Source organism: the organism of the source record quoted next, unplaced genomic scaffold (assembly GCF_019419815.1).
Source record: "Pyrus x bretschneideri cultivar Hongxiangsu unplaced genomic scaffold, Pyrus_bretschneideri_v1 Contig46, whole genome shotgun sequence".
NCBI classification, from domain to species: domain Eukaryota; kingdom Viridiplantae; phylum Streptophyta; class Magnoliopsida; order Rosales; family Rosaceae; genus Pyrus; species Pyrus x bretschneideri.
Genome location: NW_025999783.1, coordinates 1,061,720 through 1,086,065, shown reverse-complemented (window position 1 = coordinate 1,086,065; position 24,346 = coordinate 1,061,720). Strand labels below are relative to the sequence as shown.

The 24,346-nt window shown below is 37.4% G+C and overlaps 2 protein-coding genes, 1 non-coding gene and 1 pseudogene across 3 annotated transcripts; 2 read left to right on the top strand and 2 right to left on the bottom strand.

Moving 5' to 3' along the window:
- Positions 1-2,440: 2,440 nt before the first annotated feature.
- LOC103952195 (auxin response factor 19) lies at positions 2,441-9,094 on the top strand. The gene is made up of 14 exons (XM_009363741.3): positions 2,441-2,972; positions 3,327-3,445; positions 3,936-4,034; positions 4,133-4,189; positions 4,334-4,489; positions 4,565-4,649; positions 4,750-4,840; positions 5,026-5,190; positions 5,338-5,460; positions 5,641-5,716; positions 5,821-5,959; positions 6,239-8,091; positions 8,196-8,386; positions 8,548-9,094. Exons 1-14 carry the CDS (start codon positions 2,909-2,911, stop codon positions 8,684-8,686), a joined length of 3,357 nt encoding a protein of 1,118 aa, XP_009362016.2. The 5' UTR covers positions 2,441-2,908; the 3' UTR covers positions 8,687-9,094.
- Positions 9,095-9,833: 739 nt separating this feature from the next.
- On the bottom strand, positions 9,834-15,443 carry LOC103952196 (proteasome subunit beta type-6). Its single transcript, XM_009363742.3, has 8 exons — positions 15,194-15,443; positions 14,984-15,060; positions 14,096-14,151; positions 13,550-13,622; positions 13,127-13,238; positions 12,283-12,356; positions 10,692-10,766; positions 9,834-10,244 (listed from the first exon to the last, which is right to left on the bottom strand). The coding sequence occupies exons 1-8, from the start codon at positions 15,306-15,308 to the stop codon at positions 10,107-10,109; spliced, it is 720 nt and encodes a 239-aa protein (XP_009362017.2). The 5' UTR covers positions 15,309-15,443; the 3' UTR covers positions 9,834-10,106.
- Positions 15,444-15,507: 64 nt separating this feature from the next.
- TRNAP-AGG lies at positions 15,508-15,579 on the bottom strand. Its single transcript has one exon. It is a non-coding gene; the product is annotated as a tRNA-Pro (tRNA).
- Positions 15,580-16,738: 1,159 nt separating this feature from the next.
- Positions 16,739-22,547, top strand: LOC103952197 (annotated as a pseudogene).
- The last annotated feature ends 1,799 nt before the right edge of the window (positions 22,548-24,346 follow it).

Sequence of the window (24,346 nt, the reverse complement as noted above, 5' to 3'; positions counted from 1 at the left end):
ACTTGTAACTTGAGTGTGTTACAAATTTTATTTTGTTTTGGTTGTGCAGATAATTTTTTTATTAACTTTCTAGGTTTTTACAAGAAGAAATTAGGTTCTTATCCTTCAGCTTGCTACTCAATTGATTAAAATCCTATTTATTTTCAATTTTTGATCAAGGTCCTTGGGTATTAATAACATCATTAATTATTTCAATAATAAAATATTTTTTTATTTCTAAATATATTTATTTAATGTTAAAAATGTTACAATTAGTATATTTATATTTCTGACTAAATTTTTTATCATATATTTTTAGTTTTAGTTTGTACCCATTTTTAATTTGGACACATATTTAATTTGTACCAATTTTCTTTTCAGTTTTAATTTGTACCCATATATTAATTTCTTTTTGTGCCCATATTTTTTAAAGTTTATTTGTATTTGTACCCATATATAATTATTTTATTTGTACTTTTTATTTTGCTAAATGTACCCATGCTAATTATAAGTACCCATTCATGTAAAACTTTTTAATCTTAAAATGTACTCATTCTTAAATATACCAATTTGTTATATGTAAAATTTACAATTTTTTATATAAAATCTATTCAATTTTTTTCTAATCCATTTTTAACTTATATGGGTACATTCTTTTTTCTTTGATTTTAAAATGTATCCATGTCAAGTTTAATCGAAGAAATTTACTAATGTTATTAAGCCTGATATCTTTTTTTTTTTTTTTTTTTTTGTGATTTTGAAGAATGTACCCATGTTTTGATACAATTAAATTTTTGGTTAATTTTGATGAATGTACCCATGTTTATATACACACACACTAGTATTTTTATATTTTAATATTTTTAATCCCACAAATTATGGTTTTTTTTTATTTAAAATCTCATTTATATAAACAACTAAAATTTCTAATTTTCAATTTAAAAAATATAGTAACGTACATAGAAATAAATTATCACATTAATTTCAAGGACCTTGATCAAAAATTAAAAACCAACAAGGTTTCAATCAAAGAATATTCATAACTAAGGACCGTATCCAAAGTCTCCATTTTTACAATAAACAATAATTTATAATTAAAAAATCTAAAATCGGAAATTTAACACATCCAACCAGTAAACATCATGTTGAAGATGAAAAGAACAAGGAAACACAAAGAACCAATGTACAATAACTTTCATCATGTGCACAATGGACAGTGATGGTGACGGTCAAGATATTGGTCAATTAACACATAATCATGTTTTGTTTTGCAGCCAATAACAAATATTCATGTGTTAGATTATACTATGAAAGGGACAAATGGGTAATTTGAGGTAATCTCCTAATTAACTTTAGGGTAATTAGTGAGCATCTCAACAATACAAGCTAAATTTTTGTTAGATCAAAGCATGTGGAGATTGATCGTAATTTTGTTTATGAGAAATTGAAGGAAAAATCAAGTTAATTCCGTATATGAAGAATACAGAGCAGCTGGTTGATATTCCAACACATGCCTTGTCGTGTCAAGCTTTTCGTGACTCACTTGTAAAAATGGCCATCGATGATATCTATGCTCCACCTTGAGAGAGTGTTGGTGAGTCATGGGTGTAAATTGATTAGATTGTATGGTCTTGTAACCCTACTTGTAATCCTATATATACCTCCTTGAGAAAAGAATGAAAGTACTCTAGTTATTCTACACCGATACTCCTACACACTTTTAAGTAATATTTTATATTAAAGACAACAACCCAAGCCCTTTTTTATCTTAAAGCCCATAAACAATACAATTTTATAATTTTTAATGTTTAGCAAAAATTTAACTTTATCCCTTCCTAGCTAAATCTAGCTAGTTATTCTTCACAAGGTTAAGATAGCTAGTTATTTAGCTAGATTTTTTTTGTTAGTTCTCCCGAGGTGCCAACAATGAGATAGAAAATGAACTATCCATTTCCTAAGGGGACCTCTTTTTACTTCTCACATATCTTTTTAATTTTCAACCGTTAAATCGGATGAATAGAAAAAGATCAAAGACCAAAAATTAACAAACGGTGTATGAGAAGTAAAAATGAGCGTGTGAATAGCACACCCTTTTCCTAAAAGGTATTTAAAAAAAAAAGAGCTACTAGAGATTATTAACTTAGAGCAAGGCCATTTTTAATTGATAAGTTTGTAATAAGTTTAAATCATATGATATGATTATTGATAATTTAATTATTAAATATTAATTAACGTGTTTATTTTATATTTATAACATATCACCTAATTTGTAAATATAATCCAAAAAAAAAATTAGGATAGTATTACTCTTTTACTCTTTTCCTTAACTTTACTCCATAAGGTCAACTAAGAGCCAAAGCCCCATTTTAGTCAGTGCCATTTTCAAGGAACATCAGAGAGAAATTATTTTGATGTAGAAAGAGAGAAAGTGAAAGAAAAGAAAAAGGGAGCAATTGAGCATTCGGAAGAAGAGAGAGAGAGAGAGAGAGAGAGAGATAGAGAGAGAGAAGAAAGGCAGTGTCTGGGTGGTGTGGGGGAAGGTAGGGGGCAAAGCTTCAGCATTTGGTCTCTCTTAGTCTCAGCAAGCCCTCCTTTTTCTCTGCCCCTCTGTTCCCTCCTTTTACTTCGCCGTTTCCCCCCCTTTACCTCGCCGGAAAAGCCCCTACCCTTTCCCGGGAAAGCTACAAACTTTTTCCGGGAAAGTTTTTCTTTTCCATTTTTTTTTCAATTTGTTTCGGGAGCTGCAGATTCTGCCGAGCTGATCTGAACTCAGCTGATAGAGAACTTGGTCCGAGTGCGTCGTCCGGGAGCTGAGACGAGCTCGGAAAGCAGGTCTAATTCCTTGCCAATATATCTCTGGCGATATGCGCAAGTGAGACTCTCGGCGATTTATACAATTTCGTAAAAACCCAAGTCGCCATAGCAAACAATGAAGCCGCCGGCGAACGGCGCGGGAGCTTCCGTCGCCAACTGCGCATCCAATTCATGCCCAGGTCGGTGCTTTCTCTCTCTAGAACACTCAAATCGATTGACTCTCCCTCTCTCTAAAAACACGATATTTAAAAAGCAGCGGATGGATCGGTGGATCGATACAATTGCTGTGTATTTATTTGATTTGTCTGTTTATATCGTTTTGTTCGTTACAAGTTTTATATACGGGACTCGGTAACTAACTGCCGCTGGCCGGCGGTTACGTTCTGAGATTCCCAGAATCCAGATTCTTACAACCTTTCAGTTGGTCTTTAATTTTCTTTCCCCCGTTTGCGTTTTCTCGGAAAACAAACTGAAAAGACGGGGGTTTTGTGCTGTGGTGGTTTCTGACGAATGGGTGGCCGACACGTGTGCAGGGGGAGAGAATGTAAAGAGCATAAACCCGGAGCTATGGCAAGCGTGCGCCGGGCCGCTGGTGAACTTGCCGCCGGCCGGGACCCACGTGGTGTACTTCCCTCAAGGCCACAGCGAACAGGTGGGTGGGTGTTTTTTATTGTGGATGTTGCTATCATGCGCCGCATCGGTGTTTATGCTTATCCTTCACATTCTGCTTTGCCATTTTTATGAACTCATGTTTTTTTGAGTTCATTTATCAAGCAGCTCTCTGTTAATAGCAATCTTTTGGTGGCCTTCCTTTTTTAAATTTTCCCAAAACATTTGGTTTTATGCATATATAAGTGCGCGTGTGTGTGTTATATATATATACACACACACACACATTAAAACATTGAAATATTGTGGTCTACTGCTACTTTATTTTCCGAATAAAGCAATTGGTGTTGATGGGTTTTGAAATATTGTTACTGTTTTTGTTCAACAATTACTGTTGTAGCTAAGTTTTTATTTGGATTTAAGTAAATACGTTTATTATTGTTGTTTGTTTTTGGAGAATTTCCTGGGTGTTTTTTGTTTCTTCCTTTTGGAGGCGGTCTGTACTGATTTGTACCTGAAATTTCCGATTCCAGGTTGCGGCTTCTATGAAAAAGGATGTGGATGGTCAAATACCGAACTACCCGAATCTTCCATCCAAGCTACTTTGTCTCCTTCACAATGTCACCTTGCATGTATGGGTGATTTTATCTGCTTTAAGTATTACTTTGTAAACAGAGTTGTATTCATGATCATTTCTAATTGATTTTCTCATTTATGTTTCATTTACAAGGCGGACCCCGAAACAGACGAAGTTTATGCTCAGATGACACTTCTGCCCGTGTCATCGGTAAGGACTATGTTCGTAATGACTTGAAGATTATTACGTTCTTATAGTACTATGGGCATGCCTTTCTGTCACTTGATAATTTTCCATTGTTCTTTAGAAGGTAAAAGTTTCTGGAACCTCATTCATCAATTCGTTGTCGTGTAGTTTGACAAGGATGCACTATTGAGATCAGATCTTGCGCTCAAGACAAATAAGCCCCAACCAGAATTTTTCTGCAAAACATTGACAGCAAGTGATACAAGCACTCATGGAGGTTTCTCAGTGCCCCGACGTGCAGCAGAAAAGATTTTCCCTCCTCTCGTAAGCAAGTTTACATCATTCCCAAGGTTTTCCTCGATAATTGCAAAGTTTTATAGTGTTTCATCTTCTACATAGGATTTCTCCATGCAACCACCTGCCCAAGAACTTGTCGCCCGGGATTTGCATGATACTGTTTGGACCTTCCGCCATATCTATCGTGGTATGCTATCTTTTTATCCATTTGAATGTACATATATGGATGAACCATTAGTATCCTATTTCTAAACATCTCATGTCATTCCTTGATTTGCTTGATTCAGGGCAACCAAAACGCCACTTGCTTACAACAGGATGGAGCCTATTTGTTAGTGGGAAGAGGCTTTTCGCTGGTGATTCCGTCTTGTTCATCAGGTAATCACGATGAAATGGAAATCTTGGGATATTCTATTTTGGAGTATTAAATTTTCACCTTAAGTATGATTTATTGGTAAAAGTGCCTCTTTCAAGTTATACAGATGTATATTTTAGTTTCCTCTTCCCTATTTTGGACTGGAAAATAAGCAACTTCTTCTGACGGTCACACTTTTCATGATCAGGGATGAAAAACAGCAGCTTCTTTTGGGAATTAGACGAGCAAACAGGCAACCCACCAACCTATCATCTTCAGTATTGTCAAGTGACAGTATGCATATTGGAATTTTAGCAGCTGCAGCTCATGCTGCCGCTAATAATAGCCCCTTCACAGTATTCTACAATCCTAGGTTAACATCTATCAATTTTTTATTCCGAATGTATCATCTTTATTTTATGACTATAGAATCCTAATTGTGGGAACGACTCACCTTTGTTATTACTCATCGAATGAATTCAATATATATCATTTTTAAAATATACTTTTCCAAATGCAGGGCTAGTCCATCAGAGTTTGTTATCCCTTTAGCCAAGTACTACAAGGCAGCATGTGGCAACCAACTATCACTAGGCATGCGTTTTCGTATGATGTTCGAAACTGAAGAGTCAGGGACAAGAAGGTAGTTGTATACTTGTATCTCAGTTTAAGTTCTATGTAGAATTTTAGTAATCTTGGCATCAGTGATCTGGTACGTAATTCACAAAATATACTTAATGAACTAGAAATGGCCTGCGGAATATGATCATTTGCAAACCTTATGGTAGTGTAGGAGTTGAACATAAGAAATTTTGTTGCGCAGGTACATGGGTACAATTACAGGAATTAGTGATCTTGATCCTGTTAGGTGGAAGCACTCACAATGGCGTAATTTGCAGGTAAATGTGATGGAAACTTCTCGTTGTATCTCTTCCCTTTGTTCTTACAGTCATCTTGTCGGTCATTGAAAATAACCCCTAATGCCTCACATTTCTTTGAATAGGTTGGTTGGGACGAATCAACTGCTGGGGAAAGGCGTAATCGGGTTTCAATTTGGGAAATTGAGCCTGTTACTGCTCCATTTTTCATCTGCCCCCCACCATTCTTCAGATCAAAGCGTCCCAGGCAACCAGGAATGCCAGGTAAAAGATATAATATATATTGAAGGATGAATTATACTAGTTCTTCCTCCTTCTATGATAAATGTTTGACCTTTGGACTTAAAAGGGTATCTTTTTTGTGATCTTTTGTATGCTACAACAAACTATGATTTGAATCATTTGGAGGCTTCATTATCCTTTTCCTTGCATGTTTTATACCCTCGTTTTGAGTCAGCCAAACGCGCCGTTAGAAACTTAACCGCATTTTGAATTTGGAATTTTGGTGAAAAGACATCAATAACTTTGATTTATCTTTCGCAGATGAGGACTATGATATGGATAATCTTTTCAAGAGAACAATGCCTTGGCTTGGTGATGATATGTCCATGAAGGATCCCCAGGTTCTACCTGGCCTAAACTTAGTCCAGTGGATGAACTTGCAGCAAAATTCTTCCGCAGGCAACTCCATGCAGCCAAATTATATGCATTCGTATTCTGGTTCAGCTATGGAAAACCTTGCTGGAGCAGATCTTTCTCGGCAGTTGGGCTTGTCGGCTCCTCAAATACCTCAAATGAACAATTTACAATTCAATGGCCAGAGGCCACCTCAGCAAGTGCAACAGCTTGATCAGCTCCCAAAGCAGGCATCCTCATTGAGCCCGTTAGCATCCATGATACAACGTCAGCAACAGTTGGGAGATAATTCTCAACCACCCCGGCAAAATTCGGTCAATCAAACTCTGCCCTTGAGCCAAGTTCAGTCCCAGCTTTTGCAACCTCAGACCCTTGCCCAAAATAACAGTGGTGTTCTTCAGCAGCAATCGTCTGCTCAAAACCATCTTCAAAGAAACATACCTCAGAACCTACAGCAGCATCAGCAGCAGCAGCAGCAGCATCAACAACAAATTATGGGTCAAAATCAACAGCAGAGTTTTATTCAGTCTCAACCACCAGATCAAATGAACCAACAGTTACAACATCTTTCGGATAATCAGCTTCAGTTTCAACTGTTACAGAAGCTTCAACAGCAACAGCAGTCACTTTTAGCGCAGCAGGCACTGCAACATCCCGCCCAACAAGTCCAACTCCAGGACCAGCAGAGGCAAATGTTTGATATGTCCCAGAGCTTCTCGAGGCCTTCTCCCACCCAAATGTTAGATATGCCTCAAATGGCACCAACCTCGCATCCTCAGTCAAGAACAATGCCACAGCAGATGACAAAGAATAGTCACAGCCAAGCTAATGTTCGGTTTTCTCAACCACCTCAGCAGCCAAAGCTTCAACAGCAGCAATCTGGTATGCTGCCTCAAATGTCCAGCCACATGGGACTCCCAAACACAACCACCAATCACCTCTCTACAGTGGGTAGCAATATGATGACAGCGGTTGCAGGAGCTGGGCAGTCTGGGATTACAGATGAGGTTCCATCTTGTTCAACTTCACCATCCACAAACAACGGCCCGAGTGTAATTCAACCGTTGACGAACAACAGATCCCACCGAAACTCATCAATAGGGGAGGACATAGCTCAGTCTGCCACCACAATATTGAGTTCCGGTGCCATAGACAGAATGCCATCTCATGGTAACTTGATGAAAGATTTCCAACATAAGTCTGAAGTTAAGCCGTCAGTGAACATTGCTAGGAATCAAAGTCAAGGAATTCTTGCTCCGCAAGCATACATGAACGGTGCAGCGTCCCAGACAGATTACTTGGACACATCATCTTCAACAACTTCAGTTGGCCTCTCTCAGAATGATGTCCATTTACAGCAGAATAACGCCCCGTTACCTTTCCATCCACAATCAATGTTATTCAGAGAAGCAAGTCAAGAAGTGGAAGTTCTGGTGGATCAGAGAAACAATGTTCCGTATGGTTCTAACATTGATGGTCAAATAGGGATACCCTTGAATCCTGATCCTATGTTGGCCAAAGGCGTGGTGGGGTTAGCAAAGGATTTTTCAAATACTCTCTCTTCAGGTGGCATGCTTGGCAACTATGAAAATTCGAAAGATGCTCAGGTGGAACTTTCAACTTCAATGGTTTCCCAGTCCTTTGGAGTTCCTGATATGACATTCAATTCGATTGACTCAGCAATAAACGATAGCAGCTTTCTGGACAGCGGCCCATGGCCACCTGCTCCGCCATTTCAGCGGATGCGGACATACACCAAGGTTTGATATTTTAAATTCAAAACAAAAAAAGAATTGTGATACCATCTATTTCAAGCTTTTCAGATTATGTCTTTTGCTCTAACTTGGTTAATGTTTATGTATAGGTGTACAAACGCGGAGCTGTAGGGAGATCCATAGATATGACACGCTATTCAAATTATGACGAGCTTAAACAAGATCTGGCTCGACGGTTTGGTATAGAGGGACAGTTAGAGGACCGAGGGAGGGTAGGCTGGAAACTTGTGTATGTAGATCATGAGAATGATGTTCTGCTAGTTGGAGATGACCCTTGGGAGTAAGTCTTTCAATCTCATTTCTGCTCAAAATTTGAAATATATTATAAGCATACGTGCATCAAACGTCATTTTCTTGTTTGCAAAATTGTAGGCCAAAAGCATAGGAGTCTTCATTTGTCATCGAAACTTGTTTCTTAACTAGTTGTTTTGCCTATTCCAGGGAGTTTGTGAACTGTGTTCGCTGCATCAAGATCCTTTCCCCGCAAGAAGTCCAGCAGATGAGTTTGGATGGAGATTTTGGTGGCAACGCTGTGCTCCCAAACCAAGCTTGCAGCAGCTCGGATGGTGGGAATGCCTAATGTAGCATGCCAATACGCTGACAGTTTTCTCCCTAGTAGGAGCCTTAGATGCTTGTAGGAAAATCTTTCACGGTAATCAGCACGGCATAAAGATTAAAGTTTGACCTTTCTGGTGACTTAGCCGTTACTAGTTGCTGGAGCAAGCAGTTTGAGAAGTGGTATTTCATGGTTAAGGTTGGCATCTAACTTTCTGGCCGAGCTCTTACATAAGCATGGGAGAGAAGCTGAAGTTCTGAACAGAGGATCCTAGTCCGAAATTTCTTGTGGTTCTAGTTGGTCCCGAGTTCTGTTTTCGGGACGGCAAATTTCCGGCCTAGTGAACAATCTAGTACGGCATGTTTTATATTTGCGGATACAACGATGATGTCTGAAGTCAATTTTAAACTTCATTTGCCATTTTGCTTTTCAGATTGAAATTCTCCCACCCAAGTACATTGTAAAAATCAGCAGCATGAAATGTTTGTCATGCAGTTCTCGGTGTATAAATGCGCAGAAATGAACTTCCTTAAATAAATTTTGCAAAATTTTGACTGATTAACGGTAATGGAATAATGTTCCCAAACACCTTAAGATCAATGTAGCAGCATAACCTAAGGCCTTGTTTGGTGTCAATGATTGGATCGGAATTGATAATCCACTCGATTCAATGTACGTTAAAGGGAAAAAATAGACGTCAATTCTAAATGGTCGAAGTTGAAGGTAAAAGATGGATTAGTTAAGAAGAAACATGTCTCAACTGGGAGTTTGGGAGTTTAGGCGTCTCAACTGGGAGTTTGGGAGTTAAGGCGTCCATTTTTCCTTCAACAAATAACTGAATCGAGTGAATTATCGTTTGTCAATTCCGATCCAATCTTTGACACCAAAAGAAGCCTAAAAAGATAAATGAGTTCATGTCTTTCCCTGGATTTGCATGCATCAAGATTTGAATTGGATTAGATTGAGTCAAAACTGACTGCTCAACTTGGGATCGTCGAACCAGAGACTTGGATTCTGGACCTCGAGGAGAACTTCCCTGCAACGGTGGTATAAATCAAGTGTTGCAGGTGAGTTGTTCTGCAGGACCTCAACCCCCTATGTTTATGTTTCGATTTACCTGTGTATAAGATCTCTCTTTCGTCTAGCAATTCGAAGTACGAACATACAAAAGTAATATGGAACAAGTCACTTCAAATTTGAGATCAAATGATCCTACAAATGTAATAGTAACAATTTCAAGGGGATCCAGTCAAATTCTTTTATAAACTACTTATCGAGCAGGCAGCAAGATAAGTTCAATCAAATATGAGATGGTAATCTGAAACTGTCAAGTACAACTTTCGGAGTACAGACTGAAATCCCCGCAGTGAAGACCAGGGCAAGAGGAAGCGTATCGTTCATGGTATCTCTGGGGTTTACCTAGTCTTACGGGAGACCACAATCTTCAACTTATCATCATGTCCGGACCAGATGACGATGATGACAAGATATCCAGCAAAGAATTCTGGGGTTCAAGCTCCTCATGCCAGAGCGGAAGGGTGTCGCCTGGATAATAGTTTCTCGTCACCCCCTCTGAATTTATCTGCAAACAGCGCATACAATCACAAGAGAATATAAGATAGAAAGAAGGCCATAAAAAATGAAAAACATACTTAGTCAATGGGTACTTTGGCAATTTTGGGACCAAATAACCTGAAAGGCTTTAGTTCAATCCTCACAACCTCGATTAAACAGAACCAACACATTCATTGAATGGAAATAACAGCTATTCACTACTGTATAAAAACGCAACAGATTGTCTGCTAAATAAGCTATACAGCTTAATTTCAAACTCATAAGAAGACCATGTCACTGAAATAACAAGCATTACGCAATTTCCTGTGTGTTTTGAACTAATTAGACAGTCTACAGATAGAAAACACATGCTCGGCAGACTATGGCTGCAGGTACATCAGTGTGGAACTAGATATTTCTATTCCCAAAACCATAAAGTAATTGCAGACTACAGTAGAATAAAAGAAAAACTCACAGTGACAGTTCGAACGACACCACCACTAGCACCATCTCGAGCAATAGCGAGGGAAACTGCTTTCACCACCAATTGCTGCAGTAAATTAATAGCAGTTGCTTTAAGTGAAAAAATTCTACAAAGTATTATCTCACCAAGGAAGAAATTAGTTTCAATGAACAAGGTGGATGCAATCAAGGAACTAAATACTGATACAGAAGAATATTTTGAAGATGCAGAAATATATCAGTTAAAGATTGATGTTGAAAGAAATTAGGTTGTGTATAACCAAACTTTTGAATGGAAAAACAGAAAACAAAATATTGGGATACATTTTTATCTCAACATTGGTACTCATTGGTAATATAATAGCATAAATATTTTAATTATTCCTGTATTTCATAATTATTCAAAGATGAGAATTATTTCTATGTTTATGAATATGAATCCAAACAAACAAGGGAATTAGTACATGTCCATTTATAAATTCTGATTTTTACCCAAATTCCAAGTTTATTTCCCTCGACCAAACATAGTGTAAGAATGCGAGAACATTCAGCCGGAACCAAAAGGAATTTGAGCAATTCTACGTAATATAACTTTAAGAAAGAATAACAGAGATTAAACAATAGTAAGAAAAACAGTTCATGTTGCATTTCTTAGTATTAACTATTAAGCAATCAAGTAATCCATCATTTAACAATAGACACAAACAATTACACGCATACACCTTTACCAAAATAATCTCATTTTTTTATTTTAATAATTTATTGAAAACTGACTCCTATAGTACACAGGGAGTACCTGCGTAACATAAGCAAAATAAGATTCCAGGAAAAACAGAATCAGAGTTTTCAAAGGAGTGTTGAAGTCCTCTGAATCCACTCAAAAAACCATCTTAACAACTGATCCCTCAATTATAGCATAAGTGTGTTCCTTCAAAGGCTCTGCTACTTCTTTCAGGCCACAAATACCACAGACTACACAAAGCTTCCAAATTCCAAACAACTATGCTAAATTTCTAGAAAAACTTGCCGTGCAACCTCAAAATCATCTGTGAACACTGAACAGAGACCTTGGCATAACTCATATATAACCACAAACTACGAAATAACACAAACTCATATTGATCAAGCTAGTGGACAACACGTACAAAATATGAGTCAGACTCTTCTATCATCTTGTGCATACATCTTTAGCCCCAAGGCGCAAAATCATCCCATGTAACATCAAATACTAATTTAGAGTCAAAATCTTCTCCAGCAGGTGGCCCTCCTAAAGAGCCATTCACAAGGACACTGCACAATGACTTCCACATTTCCTTCAAAGGAAAAAAACCTATGTTCCTTCCAAAATACCAAAATAGCAGTCCAAGTAAACCAATTACCACCACAAGACCAGCCACCCAACTTCCCTATTACCCTAACTAAAACACCATACAACAAAGTAAACATCGTACACAATACTACAAGCAATTTTGGATCTCACTAATTTATTTCTCATTGTCCCAATGATGAATGAATCAAACCTTGGTACATTATTAATCAGAAATATCAAGGAAGCCAGCATTGAAGCAGTACAAAAAAATATCAGAAACATAAAGATTACATACCTCAGCTTCCTCTTTGGTCATTCCTTCCTTCCACTCTTGATCAAAGAAACCATACAGATAAGTGGAGCCAGATCCTGGATGACACAAAGATCTTGAGTACTTCAAGCCACTAGTTTATGGTAATTCAATAGCATTAAGTGGCAAGAAAAATTAAAGTAGAGGACCTGTGCATTTACTCAACTATAAAAATTCAAGTAGAGTTGAAAGTTCAAATTATTTTACACCGTATGATGATACCTTGTCAGAAAGAATTTTCTATTAACGCCAACTGAAAGGGCTAAATATAGCCCCGTCCAGAATTATAGCCTTGCAAAATATTATTTTTAAATGACCAGTGTCAAGCCATATTAATATACCATCTCCAACCAAAGGGGCTAAACATAGCCTCCTCAATAATTTATTAGTTTTAAGTTTATACTTTAAATTTATTAGTTAATTTCATTAAACTACCTTTTAATGTTTTCAAATCGGGTTACATTTGGCCAGCTTGATGCCTCTTTGGCCAAATAATAGCCTAGTGGGCTCTATGGAATTATAGTCCAGCCTTCGGTTGGAGATGAATTTTTGGACAAATTAGGCCATTTTTTGGCTTTTGGAACTTTAGCCCTCTCCACTAGAGATGGTCTCACTATGCTCAATGAGAAAGCAACCTAAAACAAAGAGTAATATAGAAATTTACACCAACTCATAAGCAAATGCAGAAAAGTTTCATATGATATAAAGGAGAAAAAAAAATAATTGCAGGGAAAACCATTTCAACCATGACAAGGAAACCAACAAGAGAAATATAGAAAACAAAATAGAAGATCTTTATAAAGAACATATGTGAGTTATAAAAACACACCTCCAATAGCAAAAGGCTGCTCTAAAATTGTCCCTCCGAGTGGTACTCCATATATTTTACCTCCTTCATACTTGTCCCAACCACCAATAATCATGCCAGTTTGTAGCATATTCTACCAAATATAGAAAGAATACATAAGGAATACGAAATATACTGGCAAATAGTTACACATGAAGCCGCAATCATGACTTATACAAATGATGAAATCACAAACAATATCTGAAAGGAAAAGATTACTACATATATCATTAGAATTTTATATTATAAAATATTTCCAGAATACTTTTAAATTACAATCAGATGCCATATTCTTGAAGAGGAGTTTCGCACAATAGAAAAGATTTAACTCATTAGGAGGGAAAACAAACTAAAACACAGCCTGACGCAAGGGTTGTGCAAGGAAAAGGAATACCAGAGACAAACCTTGTTATTGTATGCGAACAACCTGATAAGGTTTGCAGCAACCTTGACTGTTGCAGGCTGGCCCAGCTGTATCCTACACAAATCGAAACTTTTGACTGATAATTGCAACAAAAAATTAAAAATTCTTACCACCACAAGTTTCAAAGTTTACAACTTCAACCTCTAAAGCATAACTTTGAGAACTATTTATCAGGTTGCACAATGTTTAATGTTTCATTTAATTTCCAGCAAGAAAACTCAAACAAAGAAAATGCATTCAGCAAGCCCAAAAAGCATATGATGCCACAAAATGAAGTCCATTAGATGAACAAAAAATCTTTGAAAATCATCGTAGGTTGGGTGCAACAAAATGCTTCCCAAAAGTACTCCAGTCTGCTTGGAATTATGTCTTTAAGAGTTAATTGCCAAAATTAAGCATGTCAAAATTATATAGTTGAAAGCCACTGAAAACACCTACGAAAATAAGAAAAAAATATGCACAATTCTTATACAAAGGGGAAGATAAAAAACAGTTAGTTTAAAACCAGCAGTTGCTCTGTCACTTACGTGTGTTGATGGAGAAAGTGACGCACGTAATCAGACACAATTTGAGAATCTGCAGCCTGGGAATAGAATGGTAGACAGATTAATGACAGAATACAGAAACTACAGAGTTTTTTACAGAAAAGGCCTTCTTGCTTAACTATCGAACAATGTTCCTGAGATATTGAATGATTCAAAAACAAAATAACACAACAATAGTAAAGGGAAATAAGGATTGAAATAGGTAGAAGCGGTCACGAAGCTGCGTCTGCAAAAGATCCTGTGGATGATATTAGGACTAGATACGACCATGAAACATAAGAGAATTCATGGGGTCTATTGCACTTAGTTTCTTATGAAAATCCATGTAGCCAACCCCAAATAAGGTTTAAGGGTGTGTGGAGTCGAGTTATTCTTTTTACTATGACATGCTAAAGCCCAAAGATCCAACCAGCCACCAAACAATCCCTCAGTTTGCCTAAAATCTGGAAAACGTAAGGCTCTAAACAAACAAGAGTTACGAGATCATAACGGAGGACATCCCGAAGGCTATTACAGAACTTTCCTATACCCTCTAAGTAATTTTGTTGTCAGGATTGCGTCAACTACATCTCCGAAATCTTATAATCAACTTGGTTTTGTGTATAACTAATTAAGATAGTTCAATTATTTTACCATCAAATTGAACAAAGCATAATATTAATACAAGACATAACAATAATAACTTATTAAATTTCCTCTTTCTCTTGCCTAAGGCCAACAGCTTGAGGGGCGGAACACCATTTAATCCTCACACATGTATGCAAACAACAGAAATCACAAGCATTCACAAAAAAAAAAAAAAAAAAAAAAAAAAACATCAAATTTGTTCAGTAAGTAACAAAAAAAAAGGAAGCGGAGAGAAATAGATACCGATCCGGAGCGGCACAAGTAGACATTATCAGTGAGCTGAGTGATCTTGTCGGATGCTCGATTCGCAACATAAACACCTAAAATCATCAACAAAAATCAACCAAATTCCGCCCAAAAATCAAATAAAATTGGGAAAAGGAGCTCAAGTGCTTCGCCCTACAAAAACCAAAAGAGAGGGAAGGAGAGAGGGATGGTATGATGGTATTTTACCAGTGCTGGTACGAGAATCGGCGCCGAGGACGACGCCGCCATTGTAGGTGACGCCGATGATGGTGGTGCCCATGGAGTGAGGGGCATTAAGGTCATTCTGTATCGACTGATCCATCCTTGAGGAAAATAGCAACGCCTAGTGGGGAAGGGAAGAGGGTCACAGACTCACAGATAGGTAGCAGAGAGAGAGCTGAGGAAGTCGGAGAGACCAAATACTGCTCCTACTGCTTTGCTTTCTTGTACGGGAGGAAAACATAAAAAAATAAATTAAAAAAAAAAAACACACAAAAGGAGGAAAAGAATTAAAAAGTGTGGGGGCATTCCGAGAATTGAACTCGGGACCTCTCGCACCCTAAGCGAGAATCATACCACTAGACCAAATGCCCTTTGTTGTTACTTTGTTGGAAATTGTCCTAAATAAAAGTAGTTTACACCATAGCGAATAGTATGAATCAGTAGCTATCTACTAACAAACTCTCTATGTCAACCAAAAGATAGTAGAAAAACAATTTTGTCCTCTATTTATAATTCAACAAAAATATTAAAAAAATCATAAGCATTAAGATAATTTCGCACAAAAAGAATTGTACTATTTTTCTCTTTTTCTTCACCAACATATTATCAAAACATTCCACCCTTCCCTATCTCTTCTTAATTGCACAAACCCCCTGTTAAAAAACAAAAAAAAAACTGGTCTTACACACAAAGTGTGTGGATTTAGGCTAGTATATGATTATAAAAACTTTTTTTGGTATACAAGTGGCTTGTGGTTTAAGTAGTTAAAATTCACAAACACAATATCGTTTACTAATGGAAGTATACCGGAGCATAATGTTCTATTGTGTGGCTACTATGTGCATAGGTGATTGGCGTACAAGAGTAGAGTGATATTGATATGATTACACGTCACGAGATATAAGTAATTCAAGTGTCGTAATATGAATGAATATTTATTGATACTTGATGTTGTGGTATAACCAGTACACGTGACCATAATGTAGATAGACCAGATAACAGAAGAGGATACATAAAGATTAAAACCCCACATAAGCTAAGGCTATTTATTTGCTGCAAAGAGGCCGTAGGGATAAAAAAAAAAAAAAAAAATCATGGTAACTTGTTGAGCAAAGTTTATTGGGTAAAATGGGAATATTTTTGAAGAATCATGTCCGACTAAGAGAAATCATATTCTGAACCATTCCTCTTGATTGCACGGATGTTCACCTTGCCTAAAAATGTTCGAACAAAACTAAGAAACGCAACATATCTGTCATTTGATTTGGTGATGGATCCGCGGAAATGTGGAGGACCTTTTTATTCTCTCCTCCATCAGATGGCGATGAATGCATTGTTTGCTTTTAGTTTTTTTTTTAAACATTTTCGTGTTGTGTAGAATCACATTTCTATATATGCATTAACTAATCTCAATGACCTCTTTTCAGTAGAATCGAATTTCAGTTAAACTTTATCTCATAGTGAATCTTACTTTAAGGTTCACATGCTCTAGGTTTTTTTAATTGGTTTGATAGTACAATTGTAATCTCTTTCCATGAGAGTCACATTAAAAGTAGGGTATCCGATTTGGTGAAAACCAAGCGCCGTTATTTGGATAGCTCTGCAACAGACGGTGAAACCCAAATTGCCAGGAATTGGCTCTTCCGGTAAAACCCTAACATTGATTTGAACACTTGTCCTGTAGTACCGTACACTATATGTCAAGCTAGGGCCTTGTTTCTCACAGGGGAAAGCTCGGTTCTCTCTCTCTCTCTCTCTCTCTCTCTCTCTCTTCCCATTTTCGTCTAAGTTCTCACAATTTTCGTGGAATTTGGGTTAACTTAATTAATCTGAATCTTCCTTAGGGTAACCTAGGTGACGCTGGTCATACGTGCAATGGCTGTTCATACCCGAAATCCAAAAGCAATTTTTTTTTTTTAAATAAAAAATGAGAAATCAAACTTTTTGTGTAATTTTTGGAATATTTGTGACGATTATATTCTTCCAAGTATTGGGTCCTATTGATTTTCCTCCAAAAAAAGACAAAGTAAATTCCTTTTGTGTTGAACGAACGACATTTTGTTTCATCTGCAGAAGGAAAACCCAATATTATTAGTAGGAGAATTTGTTGGGTTTAGCTGAGAAGTGGATGTAGTTTTAGTGATGGAAGAATCTCCAACGCCTGCGAAACGAAAAGAACCTGAAGCGTCAGAGATCACAGAAACTCCCACCGATGAATCTCCCCTGAAGCGACGCCATTTGACTCGAACATGTGTGCATGAGGTTGCAGTTCCCAGTGACTACGCTTCGACCAAGGATGAGTCGGTTTATGGAACCCTTTCAAATCCTGTGTATAATGGCGAGGCGGCCAAGACATACCAATTTACCCTTGACCCCTTTCAGCAAATTTCTGTGGCATGCTTAGAACGGAAGGAATCAGTTTTGGTCTCCGCCCATACTTCAGCTGGTAAGACTGCAGTCGCAGAGTATGCGATTGCCATGGCTTTTAGAGACAAGCAGAGGGTTATATAAACTTCGCCATTGAAGGCTCTGAGCAACCAGAAGTATAGAGAGCTCAGCCAGGAGTTTGAAGATGTTGGATTGATGACTGGAGATGTTACACTCTCATCAAATGCTAGTTGTTTGGTTATGACTACTGAGATCCTTAGGGGAATGCTTTACAGGGGTTCAGAGGTTTTAAAGGAAGTCGCCTGGGTTATCTTCGATGAAATTCATTACATGAAGGATCGTGAAAGAGGGGTTGTTTGGGAAGAGAGTATTATATTTATGCCTCCAGCTGTTAAAATGGTTTTTCTTTCAGCCACAATGTCGAACGCAACTGAGTTTGCAGAGTGGATTTGTAATTTGCACAAACATCCTTGTCATGTGGTGTACACAGATTTTCGACCAACTCCTCTGCAGCATTACGTTTTTCCGGTGGGTGGGAACGGGTTGTATCTTGTGGTGGATGAGAATGAACAATTCAGGGAGGAAAATTTTGTGGAGCTTCATGATACTTTCTCAAAGCAAAAGTTGGGTGATGGTCACAGAATAACAAGGCTAGTGGGAGACTTGCAAAAGTTGGGAATGCATCCGGGGGTTCAGACATATTCAAAATTGTGAAGGTGTGCTCTTCAACTTTAACTTTCGTTCTTCCCTCTTGAAGGTTTGCTCTTCCTTCCAAAGGTGGTTTTTCTAGTATTTGAAAAAATACCATGAAAAAATATTACATCTTTTTACCTGTTATTAGTTCCAATAAGTATAATTATTCTTGTCCAAAAAATATTACATCTATTTACCTATTCTTGTCCGAGAAGTAATTTGGTCACTGTTTAGGGGATTGCGTAGGACATCTAAAGATTATAGTTATAAGAACAAAGAGAAAGAAAGAAAAAAGAAAAGTAGAGTATAAAATGCTCTCATAGCGTAATGTTTTCTTTAGTAGCCTGTTTGGCAAGTTGCCTAAAGGCTGGGTTATCACATGGACTGTTAGAAATGAGGCTGCTCCCCACATTCAAGGCTCTTAGAGCAAATACTTCTATATTGATCCAACAAATTTTGGTGCTTTATTCAATTGACATCACTCATATGCCTATCCTTCTTCGTTCATTCGCTCATTTACTTATTTAATACCACTTCTATGCCATAAATTTTCAGATGATTATGGAACGGAAATTTCAGCCAGTTATAATTTTCAGCTTCAGTAGAAGAGAGTGTGAACAACATGCGATGCCCATGTCTAAGCTTGATTTTAACAGCCAAGACGAAAAGGATGCTGTTGAACAGGTTTTTCGTAATGCAATACTCTGCTTAAACGAGGAAGACAGGGAGTTGCCTGCTATTGAGTTGATGCTGCCACTTCTTCAGTGAGGAATTGCTGTTCATCATTCCGGCCTTCTTCCTGTTATCAAGGAACTGGTAGAACTTCTTTTCCAAGAAGGCCTTGTAAAAGCCCTTTTTGCTACTGAGACAGTAAGAATCTTTCTTAAGCACCTGTTTCCTTCTGTTTCGGTCTCCTTTTTCATATATTTAGTTTAGAGCTGTACCTTACTTAGTTTCTTTCTGTCTTAGATGTGAAGATAATAATTAGTTTTTTTCTACCAATATCTGTACTTTGTGAACAGTTTGCAATGGGCTTAAATATGCCAGCAAAAACTGTTGTTTTCACAGCTGCTAAGAAGTGGGATGTTGATAGTCACTGGTATATCGGATCTGGTGAGTATATCCAGGTAAGTGAAGAGTTTTTTTGCTTTTCTTTAGGAGAAATAATAAGTGAAAATGACATGTGTTTGTATATTTGTGCGTGCTACATGATATTTTCTTTTTCTGATTATTAACTATTATCTTAATTGCTCTAGATGAGTGGAAGGGCTGGGTGTCGTGGCAAAGATGAGCGGGGTATTTGTATCATAATGATTGATGAACAGGTGATTCTACTAGTAGTCATCTTTCCGTTGTATACAAGTGCTACTCACTAATTTCTGTATAGATTCAAAATTGATAAATTTAACATTATACATCAATCATTGGAAGTCCTTCCATATGTTGAGGTCTTCCATTTAGTCACCTTGAGTTTAACTGTTCCCTTGCTTTGTTATGTTTTATTGTCCTATATTTTCGGAGCTAAATTCATATTTATAAAGGGTATAGTGAGAAAGATCCCTTTTATTTATTTATGCTTGGCTATAATGAGAAAGATCCCTTTTATTTATTTATGTTTGGTTATATCACATGAATTCTATCGCAGCCCAGTGTGATGTTGAACAAGCAAGAAAGCCATTTACTTTCCTAAGTCAGGAAATGAATTCTTACCTTGTTACTTTTTGCAGATGGAAATGAACACACTCAAGGATATGGTTTTGGGTAAACCAGCTCCTTTAGTTAGTACTTTCAGACTCAGCTATTACTCAATTTTGAATTTGTTGAGCCGTGCGGAAGGCCAATTCACAGCTGAACACGTGATAAAGAATTCATTCCACCAATTTCAGTATGAAAAGGTTTCTATGGAATCACATATTTTATTTGTTCTGCACCAGAATCTGGTGCATAATGACTAACCACTACGGATCTTTCTCTCATATTTAGGCTTTACCTGGTATAGGGGAAAAGGTCTCGAAGCTTGAGGAGGAAGCAGCATTGCTTGATGCATCAGGAGAGGTTGTCTTTCCGCCTCAATTTCAAATTTGTTTTTTTTGTTATTGTTGCATGCTTATGGATTAACGTTTTATGTGCAGGCTGAAGTTGCTGAGTATCATAAGATAAAACTTGATATAGCTCAACTTGAGAAGAAAATGATGTCAGAGATAACAAGACCTGAAGGAGTTCTGTATTTTCTTCTTCCTGGCCGCTTGGTATGTGCTGAGAATGGTCAAGCTATTTGAAATTTTGCAAACTTATTGCAGTTGTTTTCTAATAGCATTTAAATCGGATAATGTAGTCTCTTAGTTGAAATTTAACCTTTACTTTGTGTAGATGCGTATTTAATAGCTTTGGAACTGAAAAATGCGGTCTAAAGTTTTTTTCTTCTAATTTCTGTTTGATGCTTAGATATGTGTTCTGGTTGAAGTGCTATTCTGTCAGACACAATAAGAAAATATTTACTTTTTTTCTTGTTGCACTGATGTCTTACCTAATCAATTATTGATATTAATTTTTCATTTTATGCCTTGTCTTTAAGCTTCTATGTTCACTTCAATTATATGGTAGCTTAAGGCCTATGGCTGCGTCACCTTGATAGCTTGTAAAACTTAGAAATGCAGATGTTAATTTTCAACTACAAGGGTTGAAGGTCATGTCTTTGCCTGTTCTTCAGAAGGTGTTTTTCTTTACGCAGGTCAAGATTAGGGAAGGTAGTGCAGATTGGGGCTGGGAAGTTGTAGTTAATGTGGTTAAAAAGCCGTCATCCGGGTTATGCACACTGTCCTCGCACGGTGGTGGGTATATAGTCGATACTTTGCTCCACTGTTCTCCTGGTTCAAGTGAGAACAATTCACAGCCAAAACCTTGTCCTCCTCATCCTGGAGAAAAGGGTGAAATGCATGTAGTAAGTTCATGCACTTGAAGCAACTGAATTGTAAAGTTCAGATGTGGTTCATTAAGTTTTCAAGTAATTGAATTGGTTTTTCTGGGGTTCCTGATATTTCTTTCCCTTTGTTTTAGGTCCCTGTACAATTGTCCCTGATTTCTGCTCTAAGCAAACTCAGAATATCAATCCCTTCTGATTTGCGGCCGTTGGAGGCGAGGCAAAGTATTCTTCTAGCTGTTCAGGAGCTGGGAACTCGTTTTCCACAAGGCCTTCCAAAGCTGAATCCTGTAAAGGTAATAATGATCAACTGTCTTTGGTACATTGGGGCAAAAGACTTTCTGTCTACCATATTATTACGACAGTTTCCTGTTGTCAAACTGTAATGTTTGGGTGGTAACACTTTAACTGATCACAGGGAATGGTAAGGATTTAATCTGCAGGTCTCTGAATTAGCAACCTGTTCTATTTAAGGCCCTATCTCCTTGCATTTTTTAAAATAAAAAGTGATTATGCCTTTTTCACTAAACCCTTTATTTGTGTCGATATCTGCAATATATTGATTTTAGGATATGGGCATTGAAGATCCTGAAATTGTTGAGTTAGTCAATCAAATAGAGGCTCTTGAACAGAAATTATACGAACATCCACTGCATAAGGTTTGTCATTTGTTTAAAGTACTTTTGTTCTATAAACAAATTATTAAGGGACTCTACTGTCTGGAGAAAAATATCTTTTCTTCAAGGAATTTACCCCACTATCACTCTGTGCTTATTGTTTGGTTCACCGCAGTCTCAAGATGTGAACCAGATTAAATGCTTTCAAAGGAAAGCAGAGGTGGATCATGAAATTCAACAACTTAAGTCCAAAATGCGTGAGTCCCAGGTATGCCTCGTCTGTATTCTTCTGTCTTAAGCAGTTCTGATGTTTGGCAGAAGTAGAACCACGACTCATGGGATGATGAGTCAATGTTACTCTGCATGTGTGACAACCTTCTGATGACGCATGTGAAGAAATTTGCAAAAGATATACATGCTCAACTTTGCTGTTTACTCGGTTTTATTTATGTATTTATTTATCAGTTGACTTTAATTGATTCTGCAGCTTCAAAAATTTTGTGATGAACTTAAGAACCGTTCACGGGTCTTGAAGAAGCTTGGTCACATCGATGCTGAGGGTGTTGTCGAATTAAAGGGGCGGGCAGCCTGCTTGATAGACACAGGAGATGAACTCCTTGTTACTGAACTGATGTTTAATGGTGATAATCATGCACTTTTCTTTTCCTGGGCCTGCAAAAGCTTTTATCACTTAAGACCTGTTATAAAAGACCTGTTATAAGAGCAACTCCACCCGTAAAGACTTTGTGCCAGCACTCAGCCCATTTATCCACTTCAGTGAAGAGTAATAGACTCTAATGAACAGTAATAGGCCAAAGCATCTCCACCCCTAAAAAAATGTGCTGGCACCCAGTCTAAAAATACACTGGCACAAACGATCTCCACCCCTACAAAATGCGCTAGCACCCAGTCCATTTAAAATATTAATAATTTTTTTATAAAATAATAAATTTAAAAAATAGTTTTAATTTCGGATAAGATTTTTAACTAATCTCGTCACGCCACGTGTCATTATCCGAATATGGTGTAAGGTGGAAGATGAGGGTTAGGTATTTATAGAAAAAGAAAATTTTAATTTTTAAATTTTTTTTTTGTATTTTAAAAAAAAAAATCATAATTGTTAATTAATTTTAATGTTGTTAATTAATCTGGACCGTTGGATTTGAAAAATATTCAAATCCAACAGCTAACAAGCTGCCACGTGGCCAACTGTCAAAATTCTGACCGTTGGGCCTTTTTTTTTTTGTTTTATTTTTTTTTTGGTGAAAAAAGGTGGACCGTTGATCTGTGATCGGATGGTCCATTTTAAAAGTCAAATTTAAATTTTTTTTTACCGTTGGAAATCCAACGGCCTACAAAAACTAGCTGTTGGAAATCCAACGACTCTAAGGAGGGTCACGTAGCCCTCATTCGGGTAAACACAAGTGGGTTGACAAGCGGTCCTCGCCGCCTGCACCCTTGTCCCCTACTCGCGCCCAGTCGCAAGTGTGATGCACGCGCCAGCCAAATAGATCGGCTTCTGAGTCTATCCAAAATGGGCTGGTCTGTTGCCCGGCTTGGGCTGGGTGCCAGGCTGTTTTGCTGGCTGGAGCACTTGGACAGGGTGCTGGCCTCACTTTTGGACTAGGTGCTGGCCTCACTTTTGGACTAGGTGCTGGGCTATTCCACCTCCGATGGAACTACTCTAAGGCAGGCTGTTGGACTGAATGTGGCCAATGCAATAACAGTAGAAAGATATGATAAGATAAAGAACTCCTGAAAGCTAATAAAGTTTATTTTGGACATAGCCAAGCCCACTGGGCCAGTGAAGCTGGTCGTATTATCAACTCTTCAGCCCTCACATCAATATTGTTCAGCTTTTTGTAAGTATAAATGCTATATGTGTTTAGGTACTTTCAACGATTTGGATCATCATCAAATTGCGGCAATTGCAAGTTGTTTTATTCCAATAGATAAATCAAGTGAGCAGATACAATTGAGGACGGAGCTTGCTAGACCATTACAACAACTCCAAGCGAGTGCAAGAAGAATAGCAGAGGTGTTATAATGTTTAGCTTCACACACTTTTCATATGTACCAATTTTATTTTGTTCAATTGTGTAACTGTTGCTACATGATTGCAGATACAACATGAATGCAAATTAGATGTAAACATTGAAGAGTTCGTTGAATCAACAGTGAGACCATTCTTGATGGATGTGATTTATTGTTGGTCAAAGGTTAGTGTATTATTTTTTGTGTGTAATCTGTGCATGTTGGTATAGATGCTAAAACTATAATTTGCCAAATTTGGGAGTGTTTAACAAGATAGAATATTCAGCTTTTTTCATCTTTACTCATGTAAGATGGGTTTAAAAGTTTCTCCTATCATCTCATTTCTACCAATTTGTTTTTGCATCTACAAGTTATTTATTTGTCTGTTGATCATACTACGCTAATTTAACTAAATTTGGATATTATTTAAGGCACTTTACTATCGGTGTCCAACTTTTTCTTTTTTTTCTTTCACTGTACTGGTTT